Consider the following 27895-nt stretch of genomic DNA (forward strand, 5'->3'; position numbering starts at 1 on the left):
ATAATTCAGTATTGACTTAATCTATCAATGTGCACAATTTCATAATGGTACTCCAGACATTGGAAGAAATACATGTCACAATATCATTTGAGGTATGTGATGGTGAAATCATACTAAAAAGATTTGCACCAAGTGTGATGTAAAATGTTTCACTCAGAATGAACAATACCAAATTTTCACCATTTATGTTACCAGTATGCAAATTAGACATTTTCACCATGGAATGAAATTGATGTCAAGTGTTTTCCATTTTGCCTTTTCCTAACCTGCTATGAAATGTATCCTCATCTTCCAAACATCTCCTTTCCACTGAGGGGTATTTTATTTCCTTGAAAGAGCAAGAGTGAGAAATGTGTGGGAGGATGCTGAGCTGAACTGACCCATTGATCCAGCTAACATTAGCTACCTACATGGTTGACACAGCTAGCTAGCTTAGACAGTTTACTTATATGATAGCTACTTCCACACACATCTGATGAATCTATTCAAGCTTTGTGCCAATGACAAGGTCGCTAGTTGACCAACTAACAGATCATATAAGCTAAAAACAGGAGATTCAACTTTTTGTCCGATTCTGGGTTTGGCAAAGCTAGCTAAGTAGCCATTTGATTTGTACTTCTCCTCAAAACACAATTAACAGTAGAATATCTTAGAAATAGTTCTTACTCCAGAAATATAATATTAAAAGGCCGAAGGTAAAGTGCAACTTACCTCTGATCACGTCTGGCTAAGAACCCAATAATAAAAATATTTTTTAATCATGTTTGATTGGGAGGTTTGTGTCTGTCAGCAATAATATAATACATCTACACTGACAAAAAATATAAACGTGACATGTAAAGCGCTGGTCCCACGTTTCATGAACTGAAATAAAACATTTCATACATACAAAATGCTTATTTCTCTCAGATTTTGTGCACAAATTGGATTACATCCCTGTTTGTGAGCGTTTTATCCTTTGCCAAGATAATCCATCCACCTGACAGGTGTGGCGCATCAAAAAGCTGATTAAACAGCATGATCATTACACAGGTGCACCTTGCTGGGGACAATAAAAAGGCCACTAAAATGTCCAGTTGTGTCACACAACACAATACCACAGATGTCTCAAATTGAGGGCGCGTGCAATTGGCATACAGTCTGCAGGAATGTCAGGCAGAGCTGTTGCCAGATAATTTAATTATAATCTACCATAAAGCCCCTCCAATGTTGTTTGAGAGAATTTTGCAGTACGTCCAACTGGCCTCAAAACCGCAGATCATGAGTAACCACGCCAGCTCAGGACCTCCACAGATTTTCCCCTAACGAAGAATACATTATCCCCTACAAATATTGTCCATTTATTATAATCCACATAAGAATTCACACGCGACACTCTGTAGCTTGCACGTAGCATAAATAGGCTACTTGTACTGACACCCAGTGAATCTGCAGTCTAAAGTATTGTGTAGACTACAAACACAGCTACCAGCTGACTCCTAGCGTCAATTCTAAATACACATTCAAAATCCTAATGGTGCAAGATTATTTTCCTCCTACGACGAAATGGGTCATATTAAGATCTGACGTCTGTACATTATAAACTGTTTAAACGTAATTAGAGCAGTAAAGATAAATGTTTTGTCATACCCATGGTATACGGTCTGATATGCCACAGCTTTCAGGGCTCGAACCCCCAAGTTTATAAAATCAAATCATGGGATAGGGAGACATCCAATGCGATGGTTGCATTTATTTTCAATGAAAACGAGTACTTCTAGTCTTTCGACGTAAACATTTCTATTGTTAGTCCAGGCCTCTATTCGTTTCTGCATTGTATATGGGCCGTGTAAACTGACACCACTCACATACTCATGTCAATGGCTTACGGTACATCACAATTAGACAACATACAGGATAGTGTGCTTTATCATATCCATTTTGCATATCTGCATTTTAATAAAGCCAAGTAAGTTCTGAAAATATTCACATACAGGTTTCTGGATTAACATAAAACAGCACCAGAATTGATTGCATATTTTTAATATTTAGTACTAGTATACTTGATGGTACCTACATATACCGGTTTGCAAAAATATAAATATACAGGTACTGTACTTACGTTATTGCTATGCAGGATTAAGGTCTGGCCTAGTTTGGCTCAGAATTTAGACCCCCCTCTATGAGGTGTACGGCCATTGTCTTATGTCAGATAGCGTAATGAAATGTCTACACTGTCAGTTGAATGTCACGTAGGAGTGACGCCACCTGATGTAAGACAATGGTGTTTGGCTGGTGAGGAGTCGAGTCCACCTACACTATCAGTAAATGCTTATCCATTAACATTACATTACCTGACAATATGGGAGAACAAGGTAACAACACAAGTTAGTACCAAAAAACTGTGAAGTTCAAAGTCCATGATTTGTTGTTGTGCCTTCTGTTATAAATCAGTGATGGTGAGCAAAACACATCAGTAAGTCTCAAACTAGAAAAAGAACAAGATGTATAAAAAACATGTTCCAAATTATAACATTAATGATCCTAGAGAAGGGAATGGCCACTGTCAGCAAGTTAGCTCTCTCGGTCTCCTGTCCCATCAGGGTCTTTGGTCCATGTGCACAATGTCATGAAGGAATGTCAAAAAAACAAACGTTGACGTCACTATGATGATGGAAGACAAATCCATGGTCGGCTTGGCATACTGGGCTCATACATTAACTGAAAGAAAATGACAAAGAAAATGACAAAATAAAGTGAATGGAAACACACTGTGGAGTGAAATAATGCAAATCATATACATTTCACATTCTTTCAGAAAAATGTATGACTTCATCAAGATGAAGTATAATGAAGGTGAAAGAGAAGACAGAAAAAAGAAAAAAAAGAAAGTCAGAAAATGTGTGGATTGTGCCTCAGAGAATCAATATAATGTCAGTACAGAATAATTAATGAAGGAGTGATAATTCAGAGCTGTCAGGGGAGGGAGCCCTTCAACTCCATTTTGAAGACCAATCATGAAAAATGCCAGTGTAAATGTAAAGTTCTAACAAAACTGTTACGAAGAGATTGAAATTTACACAATAGTTACCGGGAGGAAAATGGGGGAGCGTCATGCCTTAAAAAAAAAAAAAATGGTAGGGGTTAATATGTTTTTTTAAATTTAGTCCAGGGGAGGGTCGTGTAATTTGTAAATTGATGAAATGCCACATGCTCAGGGTTTGAGAATTAGTTGCTTATTATAGTATCTCATGTGTGCCCAATGCTGCCCTTCATCCCCGATTCTCTGCTGGGTGTGCAATATCTAGCACGCCTAGTGTTGTCTCAATCAAATGATCCATGGCCTAGGCTATACAACAAGCATGCTGGGAGAAGCACAGGGCAAAGTTATATTTTTAAGAAAATGTACTTTGAGTTTTTGCACTGCTGGGATGTGTGTGTGTGATATATATAAATATTTTTTTTAACACTAGGCTACACTGCATTACACATTGCGATGGATAGGCGTTCCCATTCATGGTTTGACTGACATTCAGAGGGAGCGCTACAACTTTCTATAGCCGAGAAGCAGTGGTATAGTGTTATTTTTCTTTTAGGTGAGAGCAAAATAAATAATTCATTTACAATCATTTCTCAGATCAAAGTTTGTACCCACAGATTGAATACTTAAATGATAATGCCCGAGAAGCCGGTGTTTGGAGGATATATTAACACTGGTGTTGAGGGCCGGTGTTATCATATTATCCACTAGATGGAGACTGTAGAAGCAATAATAAAAAAAGTTCTGTGACTGCCTCACATAGAACCTGTCTCTCTATTTGGATACATCCATAACAATGAGCTAATGATGCGCAATTTCACCTGGCATAGAAAATGTGCTCTCTCGCAGGACACCATTGTTCAGAGGAACTAACAACAACACAGTCACGTCATACAAGCTACAAACTAGCTGCACTTAGTTTTGTTTGACCTGTTTTCTATTGACATTTCTTTGTATATATCCTTGAAAATGTATGCCGATTCATGATTTCGACTGGTTGAGAAAAGCTGCCCGCCTGTCTGTCTGTCTCATCCCAACGCGTTCATTACTATGCGACAGCTGAAGATCGAATTTGAATATTGAAACAAGGCTGCAAATGTCGGAGACAAACAGAAGGTTTATACAAATCTCCACTGTTAAACTAAATGTCAGTCTAAAAGAAATGAGAAAATGTCTAAAGGCTTTTTATAAATGGAGATAAAGTTTATAAATTGCCTGGCTGGGCTGACCAGACAGTGGATTGCCAGTCCGATGGAACAGAGTAAATGAGCATTTTATCATAAATTCAGCCGTTGGTAGCTTGTGGAATAGACACTGGCTGGAATATGGTTTAACCAATCAGCATTCTGGATTAAACCCACCCGTTGTATAAAATAATAAGTGATGAGTAGGTCTATCAGATGTAGGCAACATCTTGATGAGGGTTATTTTGAGCGCCCTTTGAACCGTGGTGCTGAATGGATAGCAGTAGTCACGTATCATTCTAAATTCCACTGCGAAGGGGGTCCCGTGGAGTTTTATGGACATCAAGGCAGACACAAAAAATGTGGATCCTAGATCTTGTGATAAGGTTTGTGCCATGGATCAGTTTGTCTGCATATGCAGTAGTGGTGGTACTGCGATAGTAGGGCGAGTTCAAGTCTTGTCATACAAGACTGTTGACGACAGCTGTTTTAGAAACCCCTGGTAGAGATGTCTGTGGCTGTTCCTGTTATGTTGGACTTGGCCCGCTTAAAGTGTTCATGCCCCCGACCGACGGGCATCTGCACAATAGCAAAAATCAATTAAATAATTAAAGAGGATACGGCCTCAGTGTTCATAGTAAACGCGCAATGGAAGTTGCACTGAATTTTACAACATTCATTTTGCACTCAGCAGACCTGAAATTTGAGCAGTGCCACATTTTTTTTTGAGGGAACCGTTTTTTCAAGTGCTCAGGGAGGGTTGAGTAAAAATATATTTTACTACCATTTAAACTTCAGAGAGTTACCATTTTCTCCAGGTATCCCTCATAAATGACGTACAATCCCTAATGTAGTGAAAACCCAAGCACTACCTCAGGAACTATGAAATCTGTCAGACTAACCACAAAATGGATGAACGGTTTCACTAATAACTGCCAATGCACATATTATCCACTAGATGGAGACTTTAGAAGCTTAAAAAAAAAGTCTCTGACCTGTCTCTCTCCAACTAGGAACTGCTAAGGTCAGGTATTTTCCATAAGTCTGTCTGCTCATATTCATATAACTATTTCAGTGTACAATAAATACATCACCCTGGTATGGAATTTGGGGGGACGGAGGGGAAGGCCCCTCATGATCAGGGTATATACTCTAAGTCAATCCACTGCTATCTGTGATCTCCTTTGGGGAGAAAGGGAGGACAAAGGGACTTTGAAGCTAAACCATAGGGTAAGAGAAGGTAAGGGAGGAATAAAGGGAGAGTGAGTGGAAGAGCACAGGAACTTGCTTACTTTTTCTTGTCCTTGTCCTTCTTGAGTGGCTGGGCTAAGGACAACGTCTCAGCTGCCACCTTCCTGCGGTTGAAGGCGTTCATTTCCTCTTCCAGTTCCCGCCTCTTCTCCTCCACCTTCCTCTTCTCCTCCTGGTGCATATGCTTCAGCTGCTCAAATTTGTTGTGCAACTGATTGTGGCAGATAGATAAGATGTCAGGCCAAGAGATAAGAGATAACTTGATTATCTACAAACCAAATATATATCAAAAAGGTCAGCACAGGTATAAATATGCATTATTACATTTGACAGTATGTAGGTGTCAATGTCAACATTCAGTACCAGTCAAAAGTTTGGACACACCTACTCATTCAAGTGTTTTTCTTTATTTTTTACTATTTTCTACATTGTATAATAATAGTGACACCACAACTATGAAATAACACATATGGAATCATGTATAAACAAAAAAAAGTGATAAATAAATCAAAATATATTTCACATTTGAGATTCGTCAAAGTAGCCACCCTTTGCCTTGACAGATTTGCATACTCTTGGCATTCTCTCACCCAGCTTCATGAGGTAGTCACCTGGAATGCATTTCAATTAACAGGTGTGCCTCGTTAAAAGTTAATTTGTGGAATTTCTTTCCTTCTTAATGCTTTTGAGCCAATCAGTTGTGTTGTGACAAGGTGGGGGGGGAATACAGAAGATAGCCCTATTTGGTAAAGACCAAGTCCATATTATGGCAAGAACAGCTCAAATAAGCAAAGAGAAATGAGTCCATAACTTTAAGACGTGAAGGTCTGTCAATGCGGAAAATCTAGATAACTTTTAAAGTTTCTTCAAGTGCGGTTGCTAAAAACCATCAAGCGCTATGATAAAACTGGCTCTCATCAGGACCGCCACAGGAAAAGAAGACCCAGAGTTACCTCTGCTGCAGAGGATAAGTTCATTAGAGTTACCAGCCTCAGAAATTGCAGCCCAAATAAATGCTTCAAAGATTTCAAGTAACAGACATCTCAACATCAACTGTTCAGAGGAGACTGCGTGAATCAGGCCTTCATTGTCTAATTGCTGCAAAGAAACCACTACTAAAAGACACCAATAAAATGAGACATGCTTGGGCCATGAAACACGAGCAATGGACATTAGACCAGTGGAAATCTGTCCTTTGGTCTGATGAGTCCAAATTTGAAATGTTAGGTTCCAATCGCCGTGTCTCAGGTGAATGGATGATCTCCTCATGTGCAGTTCACACCGTGAAGCATGGAGGTGGTGGTGTCATGGTGTGGGGGTGCTTTGCTGGTGACACTGTGGTTTATTTAGAATTCAAGGCACACTTCACCAGCATGGCTACCACAGCATTCTGCAGCGATAAGGCATCCCATCTGGTTTGAGCTTAGTGGGACTATCATTTTAGGTTTTATAAGGGCTATTTGACCAAAAAGGAGAGTGATTGTGCTGCATCAGATGACCTGGCCTCCACAATCATCTGACCTCAACCCAATTGAGATGGTTTGGGATGAGTTGGACTGCAGAGTGAAGGAAAAGCCGCCAACAAGTGCTCAGCATATGTGGGAACTCCTTCAAGACTGTTGGAAAAGCAAAAGCTGGTTGCGAGAATGAATGCCAAGAGTGTTCAAAGCTGTCAAAGGCAAAGTGTGGCTACTTTGAAGAATCTAAAATGAAATAACACTTTATTGGTTACTACATAATTCCATGTGTTATTTCATAGTTGTGATGTCTTCAATAAATTAAGAAAAACACTTGAATGAGTAGATGTCCTAACTTTTGACAGGTACTGTATGTGCAACAACTGAATCCTACATAAGGCCGCAAACTCATTTCCTTCACCCCCCCTCTTTCCCAGCCAGCAGCCACACCTCTCTCTCCTTCTCTTTCAGCTCTGCCTCAGTCTCCTTCACTTTGTTGACAAACATCTGTCTCATCTCCTCCTCCTTCTTCTGCAGATCTCCCATGAACTCTTTCCTCTTGGCTTCGTAGGTCTCCTGGAGGCTGTGGACAGGACAAACAAAGAAGTGGCTTACTACATATCAGACTAACTACAGCTTGGACCAACTCACAAAGGAATTACCATTTTTAAATCACTCACAGAGCATCTTTACATGCTGAACTCAGATTCATTGGTCTGCTTTGTTATACATATGACTAAACAATTCATTTCAGTGTTTGTGTGTTCTGTGATCAGCCTTGCTGCCTCACCTGAACGGCTCACAGTCAGGGTCTGTATCTTTGAATCCCATCTCCTCCAGTTTGCAGCGGCGGTAGAGCTCGTAGTGGCGGGCATGAGTCTGCTCCCTCAGGTCCTCCATGTTCACCCTGATCAGCATCTCACGCAGCTTCACAAAGTCACAGTGGCTCTCGTTCTCCACTGGACGGGACAGCACAGAGACAATGCAATGTCAACGAGACTATGTTACTAACATCTGAGGTCACGGGCACCACCCTCAACCACGGTCAATGAATCTACATGAATGATATACAAGTTCAATGGGTCCATGTTGTGGGACTCCTGCAATTGATTAATGATAAACTAGGTGCTGTAAGATAACTCTCCTCTCAGAGTAGGAGTAGCATCACATCAACTGAGGAAAGCACAGTACGATTGAGGGGAAAATGTGGGGATATTTGGCAAGAGTAGTGTACATTAGAGAAAAAAGGACAACGTTCAGAGGTTATGGTCCACTAACTCAGAGTCAAAGAGTTCTCAGGCATCCAATCATGTGAGGACTGGAGCAGGAAGCCTTTCCTGCTTTTCACACTGACATAAGTGGGGGAGGATTTGCCCAGAGGAAGGTCATGGACTCCATGGCTACAGTGGTATACTGCAGGATATAGTGGAAATAAATACTGTATCAACCCCAGCTGTGAGCGCTGTGCTGGATGTAAGGATGTGGTAAAAAAACTAAGTGCCAATTAGCACAGCGTTTAGTGTGGACCATGATCACTTTCGACATGAAAGTCACTACGCCTTCAGTATACAGAGAACGTGAAAATACTTTGAGAGAAATGACATACAGACAAATGACCTCCACTTTGAAGTCTTTGGAGATGAGAAATGTGGAAGAAAATGGCTGACATCTGGCATCTAACAACCTCTCTGGTAAACTCTCCCCGCTGAGATCCGGGTTTCAATTTGCTGACCCCGGGAAATCCAGAGTTGCCAGGGCAGGGGAGAAACGCATTACACACTCTGCACAGAAATAGTTGGGAGGGAAGAAATACCAGCGGTCTGCCATCTGTCATAGTTGTCTGGGGTTCAGAGATAACGAGAGATATCCTGAGGTGAAATTTTAAAAAAGCACAAGATTTTCTCCCCCTCCCCCCACAAGACTTCGTGTTTCTCATTTATCATAGCCCATATATGACATAGGAAAACTGTTTTGATTGAGATAGTTGCTGCTATAAGCGAAGGGAGATTCAATCAAGTGAACACAATATGATTCACTTAATCCAGTTTCCCAAACAATTTCAAAATGGTTTTTTTATGACCCATTCACTGAAAGATAAGACTCTCAGGAACATGTATATGCATCTTCTGTTTCCCTCGACAATGCTCACAAGCCGTGCAGGACTCATTAGAACAGAGTGGACAAGACCAGGCACCAAACCAGACGAGGGGGAAAAGAACATCAATTGTGTTCTTTTCTAGACAGAAGATCATCCAAAATTATTTCCTGAACTTCCCAATACCTTTCTGATGCATTTTAATCACTTCAAACCACACTTTCTTCAGATTGAAATGCTTTCAAAAGTACGGTCAGACTGATTGGTAATAGGCAGTCATAGTCCCAATTCAAAAAGCAAAAACTGGTAGTTTCTTACATCACTTTGGGAACCTCTGACATTTTCTATCTAGCCTATAATTTATCACCCGATTGATTGATGGAAATCCTCTGCTACACGCTTAACCTATGAGGCAGGCTTTATAAATAAACCTAAACCACAGTCCTTGAAGGATTGTGGATTGGAAACAACAGCCACAGGATAATGGAGAGAGCGTTCTGAATCAAACTCCCAGCTGGGTTCAAATATTAGGGTGACACTTTGTTGCTTTTATGATTTTTGTTCTATGTCTGTATGCTTCGTCTTGCTTGTCCTATGTTTCTATTGTCTATATTGTAATTGTTTTTAATAACCTGCCCAGGGACTGCGGTTGAAAATTAGCTGACTGGCTAAAACCGGCACTTTTACTGAAACGTTGATTAATGTACACTGTCCCTGTAAATAAAAATAAACTCAACACTAAAAAAATTCTCACAACAGTGCTCAGTGACAAAATCAAATTACAGCGTTTAGCCATCCCTGTCGACCACAGCTAAACATCTGCAAACAAAGCAAACAATGTAGCAGTGTCCGTGCAGTAATACTACCAATAGTGCATTCATCGGTCTCTGCCATTTTCCAAAGACACTAGGGACTGATTCCTGAACAGTGGTTCTCTCCTGAAATGGAAAGAAGCAAAGAGGTACAGAAGGAGAGGTACTCACCTTGCACTACCCCCCAGGGATACTGCCTGGCCCGCACCGTTTTGTTCCCCACTTTGACCTCCTCGATGCTCCCCACCACAGCGAAGGGGAGGTGAGCCTGAAAGAGTTCAGAGGTCAAGAGGTTAGTCAGGTTACAGATTTGACCAGAAGCAGCTTCCACAACACCCATCACTCTCACACAGGTTACACTTCCTTCCTCACAGTATAGCCAACATTTTTACTGGACAGGTCTAACTGCTTAGACAGATGTCCATGGAAGACAGGAAAAAAAAGCAGACAGGCAATAGATAAACTTTGGCTGTACTAACGTTGCCATAGACCACACAAGAGTAACTCTAAACAGTGTTGACATATACGTTACTTCAGTTACTGTGTTTAACATCTAGCCAGCTGTATTTAGAGGCATGTCTTGTTGGTCTGATTAAACATATGGGCCCGATTGCAACAGAGATGTGGAAGCTGCGGATTACCTGCAGGTTACAGCTAGATTCCTCAACACTCTACTACTGGGAGATTATACAGAGCTCCAAGCTAAAATAACCCTGGTTGCAATGAAAAAAGCTGCGGAAATAAAACTAGAAGACCAGCTGATCTGACGCTGTTACTGTCAAGCCCGCTTAACACTTAGACAGTGGAAATGGCAATTGTCTGCAATTGTCTCCACCCCCAGTGGAGAAAACATCCTATCAGGAACAACGAAATATAAATATTTTTTTTTAAAGGAGAAGAATGTGACATATGACTGGAAATGTAGCCTGTTAATTACAATGATTATAACTTTGCGAAAATAACATTCTTGAAGATCAACTTTACATTAATTCATTAAAGTTACATGGATTGCAGCAACATGTGCGACAGACATTGTTTCTTCAATAAAGTACAATATGCCACAATAGGCCCACTGCCTAATTAATGTAGCACTATACAAAATGATAAGGTTCATTATTGACTTATCACGTTCTACAAATAAATAAATAATCTACGCTGTCTGCATAATATTAGAATACAATAGAATTTGATTCAAAATACAACACAACCACAATTTTGTTTCAAATGTCAAATGTGTAGTTTACAGTTCAGGAATATTTATTTTTCCCCTCTTGATAAGAAATGGCCATATTCGAGTCAGACAAGTAAAATCATTAATGGATTTCATAAATAGTCAACAAAAAAATGTTATCCAACACCATGATTTTTCCCATTCATAAATGTGCAGAGTAGGCTACATTGCCATAGTAGATTTGCTGTGATAAGAGTAAATGAAATAGTTAATTTCAGTTGTACAGAATGATTGTCAAATACATAAAATCGCAAGATCAAATTGTTCCAATGATAATACCTACCAGAGGACGAAATCTCGAAAAATGTTGGTCGCAATCAGGACTAAAGATTATGACATCCATGTTATGGAGCGGTAAAATCGGTGGCGGGTGATGGTTGTAATTGAGATCAGATGGGTGGTTGATTTGAGCACGTAATGATGGCGTAAGCCCTTTCCATTCACAGCACGTGTCATTCCGTATACGAGTTGAAAATGGCAGAGTTCATCATTGATAAGCGCCTAAATTGGAACACAGTGGCTGTACAGTAAGACGCTATACAGAGTTCAGGTTCTCCACTTCACTGTACGGGTTTGACTGACGGCAGTTATAAACTTGAGTACCGTGCTCGACAAAAAGATGCCCCTCCGCAAACCACACACCCACGAGTCCCAAATGTTAACTTCACATTTCCATACTTGAAAACTCATGTAAATTTGCAGTATCGATGATTATGATTGCTATGTTTGATCCACAGTTACAATGACGGGATGCGTTTGCCATGGAACACACACTTAAATGCACTCATGACTCCATTCTATGTGCAACAAAATTACAGTCGGTTTGTCTGAAATGCCTTCGAAAACCTAACACTGTAAAATTGTATTTTAGAACTTAGCAAGCCATGTCAGCAATAGAATAAGCTTTCAAATGATGCCCACCTGACCCAGATTGCGATTTATAATGGACCATTTTTGGATTGCGTAAAACAGTAATTGTCTGATGGTGGGCACAGTTTGGAGAGATGTGAGGCCACTTGGAGGCTTCTCGCTCAAACCCTTGTAATATTTTTGTATTATCTTGCACCTACTCCCACATTTCAAAGAATATACTTATGTTGCTGAACATATTTTCAGATTTCCTTATTGACCAATGCTGTGAAAAGTACAATAAAGGTCAAGTGCACATCAAATCAACAGTGTAATGTTTGGATTCATTCTTGTGTCAGGTGAACTGTTGTGTCCTCACCTTTGGTGTGATCATTTCCCCATAATCTCCAGTGGTCACTTTCAATTGCTACCATGCTTTTTATAATTCTTCTGTTAGAAACATTTCAATTTGGCCCTGTGCATATAGGTACATTTCCACGCGTGTGTGTTAGGGCATAACGAGAGATCCCCTGGCGATGATCTAGTGACCAGTGTTGGTGCAACTGGCCCATGGTTCTTTATTGCTCCCAGAATGACCCTGGCCAGTGAGCCATCATGAGGAAAACATGTTCACCAGAAGGAACATCAAGAATTAAGTGGCAAGCCAAAACTGGCTAGGGCCCAGGCACCGAGGTAATCTAGCCTGAACACAGTGCTATAGGGTGCGTCCCAAATGACACCCTAATCCCGATTTAGTGCACTACATTTGATCAGGGCCCATAGGGCTCTGGTCAAAAGTAGTGCACTATAGTATATAGGTAATAGGGTGCCATTTGGGACACATCAATAGACAGGACAGAACAACAACTCCTGTTCTGTCTGCTCTACCAATGCCAGGCAGCCAATTCTTTTACATCAGGGATGGGCAACTTTAATGGGGGTGGGGGCTGCAGTGGCTCGCGGGTCTGCAGGCCCACATCCATACACGCAGAACTGATTTGTGCAATCAATCTATTTATGCAGTCAACCTCAAAGTCTAAGCTGTTGGGGGCGGGGAGAACCCCCTCATACCATGGATCATTTAGCTATTTGATTTAGAATTTTAGGATCCCTTTTTTGTGGGGATAAGATATTGAATTTGGCCTTTAATACTATAGCCCATAGAAACACATTGAACAACACATTCATGAATTGCAAAAAAAGACAGGCACAAAAATAAGGTTTAAAAGTGTCTGTCCTGTATCTAGGAGCAAGCTCAGGATGAGTTTTAGGACACATATTTAACCCCTTATTCTTGTTGGCACAAAACTACCTCCATTTCTTTGTATGGGTTACTTTCAGACGAGTGACAATTGAGGGGGTCGTAGAGCAAAACGGAGAACACCACAGTGTTCATGAGTCTCCCCTTCCCTGGTCTCTAGCTTAAACCGACAGATTTTGATGGGGATGTTTGTATTACGTTACTGATATTGACTCTTATGAATTAAAAACGACTTAACGCACAGTTCAGACACCGAATAGAAATTAAGAGAAGGCTGGCATGATTGAAAGCTTTTCTTAAAAGATGCACTATGCAGAAAGGGCTCCGTCATTTCCTGGATGCTAAAATTTTAATAGTTTGTCTAATTTCAGTTTATGACAAAACAAAAAAGTATAGCGTAGAGCAGAGATGGGTAACTGGCGGCCCCCTTTTGTAAGCCCTCAGCCCAATTTCACAACAATAACAAGTCTAAATGTTTTTAAACTCAGTCAGAGTCTTCATTTACTGTTGAGAAAGAATAATAGAATGAACAAGGTGCAATTTCAAAATGGAGCTGCGCATCAGTCACTCACTCAATTAGCCCATTTTCTATTTGATCGGTAAGTTAGTCTAGCGGCCTGCAATCTAAACTTGAAGTAAGCATGGTCGAATTACCAACAATGGTGGGGCCCACGAGCCATGATGATTACTGTTTTCAAATCAAATCAAATGTGGACCCCATCAAAAGTTTCCCATCCCCGATGTCGAGAATCATTGTACAACCGCTGTGAAATACAGTACCAGTTCAAATTGGACACACCTACTCATTCAATGATTTTTCTTAATTTTTACATTGTAGAATAATAGTGAAGAAATCAAACCTATGAAATAACACATATGAAATCATGTAGTATCAAAGAAAGTGTTAAATCAAAAATAGCCACCCTTTGCCTTGATTCAACGTTTTGATTTTGACCCCCCCTTTGTTCAGGGACACATTTTTCCATTTCTGTTAGTCACATGTCTGTGGAACTCAGCCTCTTTAAGAGGCTCCTCTGTCCTCCACTCGTTACCTGTATTAATGGCACTTGTGTGAACTTGTTATCAGTAAAAGACACCTGTTCACAACCTCAAACAGTCACACTCCAAACTCCACTATGGCCAAGACCAAAGTGCTGTCAAAGGACACCAGAAACGTGTAAAATTGTAGACCTGCACCAGGCTGGGAAGACTGAATCTACAATAGGTAAGCAGCTTGGTTTGAAGAAATCAACTGTGGGAGCAATTATTAGGAAATGGAAGACATACAAGACCACTGATAATCTCCCTCGATCTGGGGCTCCACGCAAGATCTCACCCCGTGGGGTCAAAATGATCACAAGAACGGTGAGCCAAAATCCCAGAACCACACGGGGGGACCTAGTGAATGACCTGCAGAGAGCTGGGACCAAAGTAACAAAGCCTACCATCAGTAACGCACCACGCCGCCAAGGACTCAAATCCTGCAGTGCCAGACATGTCCCTCTGCTTAAGCCAGTACATTTCCAGGCCGTCTGAAGTTTGCTAGAGAGCATTTGGATGATCCAGAAGAAGATTGGGAGAATGTCATATGGTCAGATGAAACCAAAATAGAACTTTTTGGTAAAACCTCAACTCGTCGTGTTTGAAGGACAAAGAATGCTGAGTTGCATACAAAGAACACCATACCTACTGTGAAGCATGGGGGTGGAAACATCATGCTTTGGGGCTGTTTTTCTGCAAAGCGACCAGGACGACTGATCCGTGTAAAGGAAAGAATGAATGGGGCCATGTATCGTGAGATTTTGAGTGAAAACCTCCTTCCATCAGCAAGGGCATTGAAGATGAAACGTGGCTGGGTCTTTCAGCATGACAATGATCCCAAACACACCGCCCGGGCAACGAAGGAGTGGCTTCGTAAGAAGCATTTCAAGGTCCTGGAGTGGCCTAGCCAGTCTCCAGATCTCAACCCCATAGAAAATCTTTGGAGGGAGTTGAAAGTCCGTGTTGCCCAGCAACAGCCCCAAAACATCACTGCTCTAGAGGAGATCTGCATGGAGGAATGGGCCAAAATACCAGCAACAGTGTGTGTGAACCTTGTGAAGACTAACAGAAAACGTTTGACCTATGTCATTGCCAACAAAGGGTATATAACAAAGCATTGACAAACTTTTGTTATTGACCAAATACGTATTTTCCACCATAATTTGCAAATAAATCTATTAAAAATCCTACAATGTGATTTTCTGGATTTTCTTCCTTCTCATTTTGTCTGTCGTAGTTGAAGTGTACCTATGATGAAAATTACAGGCATCATCTTTTTAAGTGGGAGAACTTGCACAATTGGTGGCTGACTAAATACTTTTTTGCCCCACTGTACATGCATATTACCGTTCAATATTTTGGGGTCACTTAGAAATGTCCTTAATTTGAAAGGAAAGCACTTTTTTTGTCAATTTAAAACATCAAATTGATCAGAAGGATGAACCAGACTCGTGGAGGTGGAGGTTTCTGAGATCTTGGCTGATTTCTTTTGATTTTCCCATGATGTCAAGCAGAGAGGCACTGAGTTTGAAGGTAGGCCTTGAAATACATCCACAGGTACACCTTCAATTGACTCAAATGATGTCAGTTAGCCTATCAGAAACTTCTAAAGCCATGACATTTTTTCTCAAGCTGTTTTCCAAGAATTTTCCAAGCTGTTTAAAGGCACAGTCAACTTAGTGTATGTAAACTTCTGACCCACTGGAATTGTGATAGTGAATTATATGTGAAATAATCTGTCTTTAAACAATTGTTAGAAAAATTACTTGTGTCATGCACAAAGTAGATAGCAGTCCTAACTGAAGTAGATGTCCTAACCAACTTGCCAAAACTATATTTTGTTAACAAGAAATTTGTGGAGTGGTTGTGAAACGAGTTATAATGACTCCAACCTAACTGTATGTAAACTTCCGACTTCAACTGTATGTATGTATATATTACATTCACACAATTATTTATTTTTATCTGCGAGCCGCCAGTTGCCCATCCCTGATTTACATAATAGGAAATAGCTGGCACAGAGAACGAGTCGTGCAGTTCTTCACAGTTCTCTACAGTTGGAAAATAGTACAAACGGAGGCAGTTTCAAAGGGAGGAAACTATGTGCAGCTATTAAAACCATACATTCCTATACAGTGAGGTTAACACTGAGTGAGTGTACAAAGACAGAGAGACTCACATTCATGGAGGAGTTGATCTCGGTGACTGCATCATCGTCTGTGGGGAACTGGTAGATCTGCACTCCGTTGCTCACCAGCTCACTCATGATCTTGATCTTGAATTTATGGAGCTCGCTCTTGGAGATTGTGTCAGCTTTAGCGATGATAGGTATTATATTCACCTGAAGGATAATAAAAAAAAACTATATTTCTGGCCTGAAGATCAACTTCACTTGGTTTGCTTTGAGGTTATTCCTTCGAATTGAATATCTTCAGATATTCTGAAAAGGTTTGGAAGGGTTTCATGGCGGGTGTTTCGTACAATCGTACAATAAATGAGTCAGAGCATCTGTATTTTTGCCACAGGGTCATCAACACATACTTAAATTACTGAATGTCGCAAAAGACGCACTTTGCAACCACGATGGGTTGAGCTCAGTCAAACCCACACAGAGAAATAAAACAAACAGCAATTAAGAAAACAAACTGAATGGTGTCCCATCTCTGCTCTAAAACAGATGGGAAAATAAACACATTGTGACAGTTTCTCTTTGGCTCCTCGGATTACTGGGATGACATAGATTTAGTCACCGACGTCTCTCATCACCTCCAGGCTATATAGGATATAGTTTGTTAAGGTCAAAAGGAGGCCTTGTTCGATGTGACCATTCACAATAATTTTGCTACAAAACAGATGTGATGGTTGTTTTACATAGTTTCTTCCTTCCTTTACAAAAAGTATATTGAGGTAAAAGAGCAGATAAAAATGTCTAGGGACTCTAGAGATGGGTAACTGTCACCGTTCCGGCTTAATAGCCTTTCTGGAAGTGTAAGTCAAACACCATTGCCTGTCTGCTTTACATCATAGACCTTTAAATAAAAATATAAACTGGATTTATAGTCTGCTCTTTGCCTCCTGTGAAAATGTTCATTTCTGACAGCACAAAGAGCGATAGAGCCATGCTGGAGGAGAGTATTGGCTAAAGTAAGCTACTATGCTTTGCTCATAACCACACGATCGGTTTGATATGCGTCATTGCATTACCAGACACAAACAAGCCTGTAATTGCCTCTCCACCACTCCTAGAACCGCTTTATAGGCCGTACAACCGGCCTGATATACAAGCTCTGTAGGGTTGTCGCTAATAGGGGTTTGAGTACTGTATGCATTGTCAGGTCTGTCTCAGCCTGAGTGTTTCACACATTTCACCCGCCCCTTTTGGGTAACAAATTATTATTTTTATTTTTTTTATAAAAAAAATTGTTGCTAGTTCTGACACTCTCTCCCTCACCCACACTTCAACTGCAATAGTGATGAGATGAATTCCACAAGTTTACTAATCGAGGCACCGACCATTCATGTTTCCAATAGGCTGAAATCAATGTACTGTTCTAAAATATGGATCTGCTGCCCAATACCCATTTACTCACACGAAACCATGAATGAAAAAAGATCTTCATAGAAGTTACAGCCTCATACTTGCTTAATAATTCTGACCAATACACTAGAGTATGATATAAACCTCAGGAAATCCTATCCAATAAAATGCTATGTGGAATGTCTGTCGCTTCCTTTTCTAGGACATTGTGGGTCCCCAGACCTACATGAATATCTGGCTATTCTACAACTGAAATTCATACCAGTCAAAGTTAAATATTTAGTCAAACAATAGGATGCAGTCTGTTTTTTGCCCACAAGGCATTGGTGGTAGTGATCCTTTACCTTGCTGTCCAGTTTCTTCATGGTAACTAAATCCAAGGACTTCAGTGAATGCCCAGTGGGAGCGATGAAGTACAGACAGATGTGGATCCTCCCGTCGTGGTAGTTGAAGAGGGAGCGCTTGATTTTCAGCTCTTCCTGAAGGTAGTTTTCAAACTGTGTGTCGATATAGTCCACTATCGGTTTATAACTGCAAAATGAAAAGCAATGTAGTTATACGAAGTGTAAAACAAAGTTTGACTTTGATTCCTTTTGTTCCCACTATCCCATGTACTTTCTTGGTTTCTTTCAAAGTTGCCAGTGGGGGTATCAGATGTCTGTGTACAGAAATTATCTTTATTCAAGTATCCTGCATCTACTTGTGTAAAAAAAAATATTTAAGAGGTCACAGAGGTGAACATTTAATATGCCAGTGTGTTTAGTCTAGCATTCTGAGGAAGTGAGACAAAAAAAAACAATCACAAAGTCACTATTAAACCCTGGTTAGCTTGTGAAATCATGGACTAAAAGTACTAGTCACATCCCTGTGTCCACCACTATACTGTAGCTTGTAGGGTATATAAGTGATCTAAAGGCTTGCCAAGAACATATATACACAATGTTTAACCTTGACTTTAAAGTCTCTAAGCTATTTTCCCAGAACGCGTCACTGATGACCTTTAAAGACTATTTGGGACATATTATTGCTGCAGCTTTTTCCCAAACAACATGAGTTACCGCCTGTTCCTCCCACTGTATCATTCAGGGGCGTGTGAGCCATCTTGCTGCGGAGATCACACAAACACTCAGTCCCACAGCTGTAGTTCAAACCAAGAAAGTCCTCCTCCTCATCCTTCTAAACCCCGCTCCATTCAGGGGGCGGGAAAAAATGTCCTGAAAAATTAGTGACTGTGCTTGTCTTGTCTACATTCCAGGCAATGTAAGCAATTTACTCTAAAAGATGGCATGTTATCATTCACTGTGAGTATGAAAAGGATAGAGACTCAATGGCAATGCTTCAATTAGTGAACAGCTGAAAGTAGGATGCTAAGCATCTGCTGCTTACCTCTCCTCTTTGTTGATCTGATCCCCGAACCCCACAGTATCCACAATAGTCAGCTTTAGGTGGACGTTGCTCTCCTGGAGGTCGTATGTTCTGGGCCGCATACACACGCCATTCTGGTAGTGGCTGGCCTCCTCGTTCTCAAACATTGTGTTAAAAAGTGTATTCATTAACGTCGACTTGCCAATACCCGTTTCCCCTAGGAGGCAAGAGAGGGAAAAGTGTTGTTAGGTCTCAATAACTCTCAGGGGGGACATTCTTCTCTCAGCCTCTTCACAGCAGCAATCGTCTTAATTCTCGTTCATATCAAGGACAGAAATAACCCTGGCTGCATACCGAATGGCACCCGAGTGCACTACTTTTGTCCAGAGCCCTATATAGGGAATAAGGTTCCTTGAGATAGTGCAGTAACACTACCATGTGGTTTGATACTCACCTACACAGAGGATGTTGAAGCAGAAACCCTGTGTCACCGATTTACTGACCAGCTGATCGGGAAGGCTGTCAAAACCAACATGGCCGCCCAAACTGAGGTTACGCTTTTCTTCATTCTGCAAAAAGAAAGTATTAAATAAATTAATAATGACGGCAGGGCTAGAGATATGCGAGGGGGTGAAATCACTGAGAGAAAACGTATTACTGTGAATCGAGGACATAAGCAATATGAAATACCACCACCACATTCCATTTGTCCCCTATGCATATGCCATTTTCAGATAATACATTATATAGGATATGTAGCTCATCATAATGTGCCTTAAAGCTTAAATAATGAGATGAGCACTCTGGAGAGTGCTGAGGAGGGAGCTGGAGTAATCATTCAAACAGGAGGTGACATCTCTGCACAGAGAAGGGACTAGAGATTCCAAAAATCAAGTGGGATTAATTGAGGTCACACAAAATAAATCTGGCAACTGCAACAGTTAGGGAGTGAGCCTACTCCCACCTCAGTGAACAACAGCTAATCTCTAATGATGAGTCATGGTGGGAGGGGGGGGGGGGGGGGGGGGGGGGGGGGGGAACAATAATGTAGTCCCTTATCTTGCCCATCTCCGTTGTGCAGGGAAAGCAGAGAGACCATCTTGGAGATCAATGGGCTCATCCACATGTGTCTGGCTTGGTCTTTCCTACTAAGGCTGCATATTTGGGTGGGGGGGGGGGGGTGATGTCACCGGACACAGCCTAAGAGCTGAGCAGTGCAGGCAGGCCTGTGTGCAATTGGAATCGACTGAGGACCACAAAGGGAATGCAAACAAACACAAAACCTGCTCCAGTATGTTTTCTCAAGGATCATACAGAACTGCGGATGTGGACACGAACTCCTCAGAGATGAACTCTGACTGAATGCACACGTCACATAAGCTGAGAGGCATCCATCCTTCACACTAGTCAGGGAATGGAGTGTGTATAGGAGTGCAAAGTAATAGTATAAGAGTCATGAGAGTGCCTTTCAGAGAGACTCTGGTTAAAAGTTCCGAGGAAAGGAAACACCACACTTCCTCTTGATCCAGTGATTTGCATGGGAAACGACTGACCTCAGAAATATGTGGGGGCGATTCCAAAGTGACAGAACTACGCTGAGATTTTTCTCTTTAAAATATATGCCAACCAAAAACATTGAAAATCAATGTTTACAAACCATAAAACTCTATGCACAATGACAACTTTGCATCTGCACATTTTTTTACTTTTTAAATTGTTCAAAGTTTGTTAACTGAATCACAGTAAACCCTCCCTCGATGTTATTCTGGTACAACGTTTTGTTTCTGCACAGTTCTTCCTGTAAATGTGTTTTTGTAAAAATAAATTATAAAAAGTAATCCTTGTGCATATAGTCCTACGGTTTGTTAAACTTTGAAATCAATGTTGTTGGTGTTTTGGTATACAGTCGTGGCCAAAAGTTCAGAATGACACAAATATTAATTTGCACAAAGTCTGCTGTCTCAGGTTGTATGATGGCAATTTGCATATACTCCAGAATGTTATGAAGAGTGATCAGATGAATTGCAATTAATTGCAAAGTCCCTCTTAGCCATGAAAATGAACTGAATCCCAAAAAACATTTCCACTGCATTTCAGCCATTCCACAAAAGGACCAGCTGACATCATGTCAGTGATTCTCTTGTTAACACAGGTGTGAGTGTTGATGAGGACAAGGCTGGAGATCACTCTGTCACACTGATAGAGTTTGAATAACAGATTGGAAGCTTCAAAAGGAGGGTGGTGCATGATGGAGCACCTTGCCATAAGGCAAAAGTGATAACTAAGTGGCTCGAGGAACAGAACATCGATATTTTGAGTCCATGGTCAGGAAACTCCCCAGGCCTTAATCCCATTGAGAATTTGTGGTCAATCCTCAAGAGGCGGGTAGACAAACAAAACCCCACAAATTCTGACAAACTCCAAGCATTGATTATGCAAGAATGGGCTGCCATGAGTCAGGATGTGGCCCAGAAGTAAATTGACAGCATGCCAGGGCGGATTGCAGAGGTCTTTAAAAAGAAGGGTCAACACTGCAAATATTGATTCTTCGCATCAACTTCATGTAATTTTCAATAAAAGCCTTTGACACTTATAAAATGCTTGTAATTATACTTCAGTATTCCATAGTAACATCTGACAAAAATATCTAAAGACACTGAAGCAGCAAACTGTGGAAATTAATGTTTGTGTCATTCTCAAAACTTTTGGCCACGACTGTACATTTTATAGTGAAAAATCAGAGTCTCTGCGTAATCCCATTTCCATGTAATTGCCGGTAGGCTAGTAAACCTTGACAAGAATTGAAAGCTCTTTGTACAGTCCCTTGCTTTATCTGTGACAATACATTAAAAATGACAAAGTACTTAAACAAAAAAAACAATGTTAACAGTAAGCCTTCGGGCAAAACATGGATCTTGGGACGATTTATTCCCAGACAAACTGACAGAGACCTCCAGTAGAATTTTCATCCCCACCTGAAGTCGATCTGCTTTAGTGAACTAACACACAACCCATCAGCGACACACTACTGCTGCTACTGACACTACACAGAGTATAATGGAGAATTATTAACACAAGGCTGCACAGATCTACAGTATGCAGATGGTGGAGATTAGGTCATCGCATGGCACCAGGCATCCAAGGAAAAATAAAGTCTATATTTTCTTTAATAAACACACTCATACACAGAGCTGCCTGTCTGGCAGAAACTCCTCCGTCTCTCTCGTCACACGCCTCTGTCCAAAAGGAAAGACAGAAACAAGACCGAGGAGAGGGGAGACAGCAGTGGCCATTTTACAAGATCGACAGGAGCATACCAATCTGTTGGTGTCAGGAAATATATTCAGTTACAGCCAAATCGACAGTTTCATAGGTTTGTGCATGTGTATGACATCAGATGGTGAGACATAGGAATCAAAATAACATGGATAATTGACTCCCCACACAGCCTAAGCTAATCAGTGTTTTACAACAGTGGATGTGACAGCCCAGCCTCCAGGCTGTACTGTGTTGTATGGTCAATATAAAACAGATTATGCAACACTCAGGTTACAAGAATCTGCCCCAAATCGTTCTACAGAGAATGCTAGAAACTTCATTATCATGGGGATCAGTGGCGGTCAGTGCCGTTTATGATGAGGGGGGACAAAAAAAAAAGTTCCAAAAGCATTGCCTTATGTCTTTTACAGCATATTGGATGACGGTCATTCATATTCCATTCACCCAGTTCAATGTAACATCGATAGGTTTAGGCTACTACATGATACTCTAATTTCCCTTAACCCATCATGAGGTTGCTACAACCTAGCCTATGAATGAAAGTTTACAACGTAGGTGCACACAGGTGGAGAGAATTTTGAGGTGACACATTCAATACTGCCTTGCACACACATGCCTGCATCTAGCTCATCTAGGGTGTCATCATTAGTCCAACAGTTGCAAACAAGACTTTCTACTAGACAATTTCAGGTACTTTTATCCATTTCGTTTGCTTCCATTTAAGAAACGTTTTTCAACAGAATTAATACACCCCTGATCATGTGTAAACACAGTTCACTTTCATAGCAGCCACGTTGTATTCCTTCTCTCACCTTTCCTCCTTCATTTGTGGACTTCAATGCACAACACATCAGCTGTATGTGACCAGGCAAAAAAAATAACTTTCCAAGCCAAACCATGTCATAACTGCTGCACACAGCCTACATCGTCATCACTTTATTAGCTGAAGTAACATCCTAGTCAACATAGCTAATAGAACTAATGCATTAGTAAACCCGCTACAATCATGCAGTAACATTACAGTGTATAGACATTAAGCAGTTCAGCATTTACACTGGTGGGCCCCGGTGCCAATAAATTAATAAAACCAAAAGCTTACCTTCACTTGGAAGAGTTCCAGTGTTGTGTTGGATAGTTATAGGCAGCTAGCTAACATGGCATTCCTCTGTTTCATCCAGGTGTTTGAGTAGACTAAACTAACTATCTGCATTTGCTAGCTAAGTAAGTGAAACTGAAAGTGTGGAAAAAGACAAAAAAGACAAAATCTCTCTCTCTCACTTCTCCTTAATTTTTTAAGAAATTAATTTGTTGAAAACTGTTCAACTATTGTCTTTCTCTCACATTCTATGTACTGCAGTGCTAGCTAGCTGTAGCTTATGCTTTCAGTATTAGATTAATTATTTGGTCCTTTGATTGGGAGGACAAAGTTCATGCTGCAAGACCTCTGATAGGTTGGAGGACGTCCTCTGGAAGTTGTCATAATTACTGTGTAAGTCTATTGAAGTGAGTGAGAACCAAGAGCCTCCTAGGTTTTTATTGAAGTCAATGAACCAAGAGGAGGACGGAAACTAGCTGTCCTCTGGCTACACCATGGAGCTACCCTACAGAGTGCTGTTGAGACTACTGTAGACTTCCATTGCAACACAGTGTTTTAAGCAATTATTTGGTCACGTGAATATATTTAGAATAGTTTTACCTAAAAATTCTAACTTTTTTAATTTCACTATTTTTTATGAAATTCACTGAGGATGGTCCTCCTCCCCGTCCTCCTTTGAGCAGCCTCCACTGATGGGAATAAAAGACTGTCAAAGAAAAAGTGGATATCCAAGAAAATAACACTACTGGTTTGCAAGCAGCAGATGCATATCTCCTATAGGATTACTAATATACATCAAAAAAAAAAATAAAAAAAAATGTAAGTGTCAAAACTCATTAGCATGCCTTTCATCTCAAGGCAATGTGCGTGGCCCAATGGTATGCATTATGTTGGCATCATAACACATTGATGTTCTTAGGGGTCAGTAGGCATCAAGCATTCTACAGCCGCTACGGGCAATTCATTATATAAATCAGGGCTAAAATAGATCGCTGTAGTACAATACGATCAATGCTCCCCTACAACTCTTGTTTTATTGTTTTGACACTGATTGTTTCACATAGCTTTCTGCACCCTACTTCGCTACGGGCAATTCATTATATAAATCAGGGCTAAAATAGATCGCTGTAGTACAATACGATCAATGCTCCCCTACAACTCTTGTTTTATTGTTTTGACACTGATTGTTTCACATAGCTTTCTGCACCCTACTTTGTTCAACCTATCAATGCAATCAACCATACATCCTCCCCATCAATAACCAGTCATAATTAACAGTGCCCTTCAAACAAACCGTCTTGCTTGTATCGTAGGCTACAACATAAAACTTGGGTAGTAAATAGGAATGACACAGTTGTTCCTCACACCAATTTCACTGCATTCCCTATACGCAAATCTAATAATTTGGCTTGATCATTCTGTAATCACTGCCCCTACTGGGCAATACAATGGAACCTATGGGGAGTACTGTATGTGCATGCAATCTGCAATTTAGGAGGTGTTCTCTCTTTAGGGTGAAAAATCTCCCTTCCCTAAATCAAATGTGACGAGTTGAGGAAGGAATGGCTCCTCTGTTAATCTACTTATCCAAGCAATTTAGTGCTTACTGTCTAATTCAACAACTCAAGGAATGTGCTTATGGATTGGCTAAAAGTTAAATCAACACTGTGGACCTGTACCAAAAAAGCTTATCACACCATATTGTGTGGTGTCTTTGTAGCCTCATGCCTCACACACACCACACCATTCATATTTTGCATTGTTTTTGATGACATGTAATCATAATCCAGGTTTAGGTTTTGGGTAGCCTGAATCAGTGTTAATTTCCCCAACAATAACTATAACTTAAAATACTTGTCAATTACCCATTTTTCCTGACTAAAACTATGACTATAATGAGACACATGGGAAAAATACTTCTAAAATGTTACATTGTTTGAGTTTAGTAATACTTCTGGCATTTTTTTAATGCCACTGTTATTTGGCCCCCTTGATTATGATGTGGAGAAAATCAGAGCTGTAAATTGTTTAACCTGTGATCAAAGCTCTATAGCCTATAGAGTTAATTATGGCTGGCATTGGTTAAAATCTGCCACAATATCAATGTTGCCAGCTAAGGTACACAAAGGAATAATAGGCCTAGTTGGACATGGCTATCTGTATGTGCCTAAATATTCATAATTTAATATAAAAAATGCACTGACTTGTAACTAAAATGGTTGTAACTAAAACTAGACAAATTGTCCAGAGTTTTAGTCGACTGATAACTAAAACTAACGAAGGATGAAATTACATAAACATGGCTAAAACGAAAAAAAGTATTTTAAAGACTAAAACTAGACCATCTAAAATAGCTGCCAAAATGAACACTGCCCTGAAGACCATACGTTGAGTTACATTGAATTCTACGATGGGCATAAATGAGCATTTGGATCAGGAAAGTTTAATCTCACAACCTCTAAAAGACAGAATTTTGAAGAAAATGTTTTAACCTACTTTACCGGGTTGTCCGTGTGGTTGGTCGTTTTGCAAGTTGGAGTGTGAGACTGTATCCATAGAAAAGTATAGTTAACCAATTTCTACCCGGACTATGTGCATGGACCCTATTTGCAATAACTCTTGACTCATCACATACGCTGCTGCTACTGTTTTATCCATCTATCCTGTTGCCTAGTCACTTTATCCCCACCTATATGTACATATCAACCTCAATTACCTTGTACATAGACTCGGTACTGGTACCCTGTGAATAAAGGCAAGTTAATGTTACTCATTGTGCATTTATTCCTTGTGTTATTATTTTTCTATTATTTCTATTTTTCCTCTCTCTCCATTGTTGGGAAGGGCCCGTAAGTAAGCATTTCACTGTTAGTCTACACCGGTTGATACGAAGCATGTGACAATTATTGATTTTATTTGATTTAATTACTTCAACTTTTCAAAGCGCTGGTAGTGCGTTCAGATTTCCATCACCCGAAGTATGCACACAACGTGGTTCTGCGCATGTTTCAGATCATAGAAATCTGAACTTCGTACCAGCGCTTTGAAAAGTTAATGTAATTATACTTTCCTTTGGATAAATTGTATCACATCCTACCTGCAAAAGGACCAACCGTACAGACAACTGGTAAAGTAAGTTCAAATATGTTTTTAATTCAACATCCTGGCTTTTAGAGGTTGTGAGAAGAAACGTTGAATCCAATGCAATTCAACATTGTATCTTCAGGATAGGTTTTGGGATGCATTCAGACAGAAAGAACTACTACATCAGGGCTCCCAAGTTGCGCAGCGGTCTAAGACACTGCTTCTCAGTACTAGAGGCGTCACTACAGACCCTGGTTCAATCCCGGGCTGTATCACAAACGGCCGTGATCGGGAGTCCCATAGGGCGGCACGCAATTGGCCCAACGTCGTCCTGGTTAAGGGAGGGTTTGGCCGGGGTAGGCCGTCATTGTAAAATATGAATTTGTTCTGAACTGATTTGCCTAGTTAAATAAAAAATAAAACATCAGTTTAATAGTGCTCAGAAACAATGAAGTGCTGCAAAATATATATATATAGAAAATAGAAAAAGAAAAAAAAAATTATATATATATATATATATATATATATAAATAAAACACTTCAAAAAAAAAATCCCTGAGAATTGAATTAGGCTACTGAACAAAAAGATGCCCATCTTCCCTTCAAAAAGGCAATTCAATCTCCATCACATCATTAAATCATTAGCATGGAGGCTAGCCTAAGCATAATTTTAGACTGCCTAAACAGGAAGTTCCAATGTAACCACATTGTGTCTCAAAGGAAAAAGGTTAAATCAATGATTAGATAAAACCAACCAATGATTAGTAAACCATGTTGCTACATTGTAGCTAATATGGGGTAGGCTAAATGCTTGTCCAGGGAGATTTGGGGTCACTACAATTTCCTGTAGGTACCATACCGTGGTATGAGCAGCTATCAGCTGGTGTAACTCAATGGAGGAATTACACCAATGCACATACTACCGGTATATGCTACTATCAATACAGCAATAACGTTATGCTTCTGTATGTAGTCAACTCATTACGAAACTCGCAAATAATTAATGAGCACAACACCATCAAGACAATCCAACGTGAACACTTATTGAGAGAAATCACTTCCACCATCTCTGCTCACTACGGTTAGTCCACATAGCCCACACTTCCACGAATAATTGCAAATTCCCTTACATAGATGCATATTGCGATACGCTGATAGGCAGAAAACTGTATTAGTGTACTTACGGAAAATATGTCTACATCCGTAGCAGCCATGGTGCGGAATGTATACGTTTTAATGCCGAGCTAGGCAAAAGGGAACTAACTGCCCTCGTCTCACTCTCTCCGTAAACTGACACAGGGGAACGAGCTTGGTAGTGCTTCCAATATGGCCA

At 40.4% G+C, this 27895-nt stretch overlaps 1 protein-coding gene across 2 annotated transcripts; it reads right to left on the reverse strand.

The window, feature by feature from the left end:
- Nucleotides 1–1717: 1717 nt before the first annotated feature.
- Nucleotides 1718–27895, reverse strand: septin8a (septin 8a). Of its 2 annotated transcripts, XM_020485902.2 has the most exons (11): nucleotides 27747–27895; nucleotides 19558–19672; nucleotides 19125–19320; nucleotides 18083–18269; nucleotides 16380–16541; nucleotides 9990–10086; nucleotides 7702–7870; nucleotides 7362–7494; nucleotides 5496–5665; nucleotides 3071–3097; nucleotides 1718–2700 (listed from the first exon to the last, which is right to left on the reverse strand). In XM_020485902.2, exons 1-11 carry the CDS (start codon nucleotides 27774–27776, stop codon nucleotides 2697–2699), a joined length of 1290 nt encoding a protein of 429 aa, XP_020341491.1. In that variant the 5' UTR covers nucleotides 27777–27895; the 3' UTR covers nucleotides 1718–2696. The 2 variants fall into 2 exon arrangements, with proteins under 2 accessions (XP_020341491.1, XP_020341492.1); XM_020485903.2 differs by lacking the exon at nucleotides 3071–3097 and having other exon boundaries at nucleotides 27747–27892.

The sequence above is a fragment of the Oncorhynchus kisutch genome, linkage group LG6 (assembly GCF_002021735.2).
Source record: "Oncorhynchus kisutch isolate 150728-3 linkage group LG6, Okis_V2, whole genome shotgun sequence".
Taxonomy (NCBI): domain Eukaryota; kingdom Metazoa; phylum Chordata; class Actinopteri; order Salmoniformes; family Salmonidae; genus Oncorhynchus; species Oncorhynchus kisutch.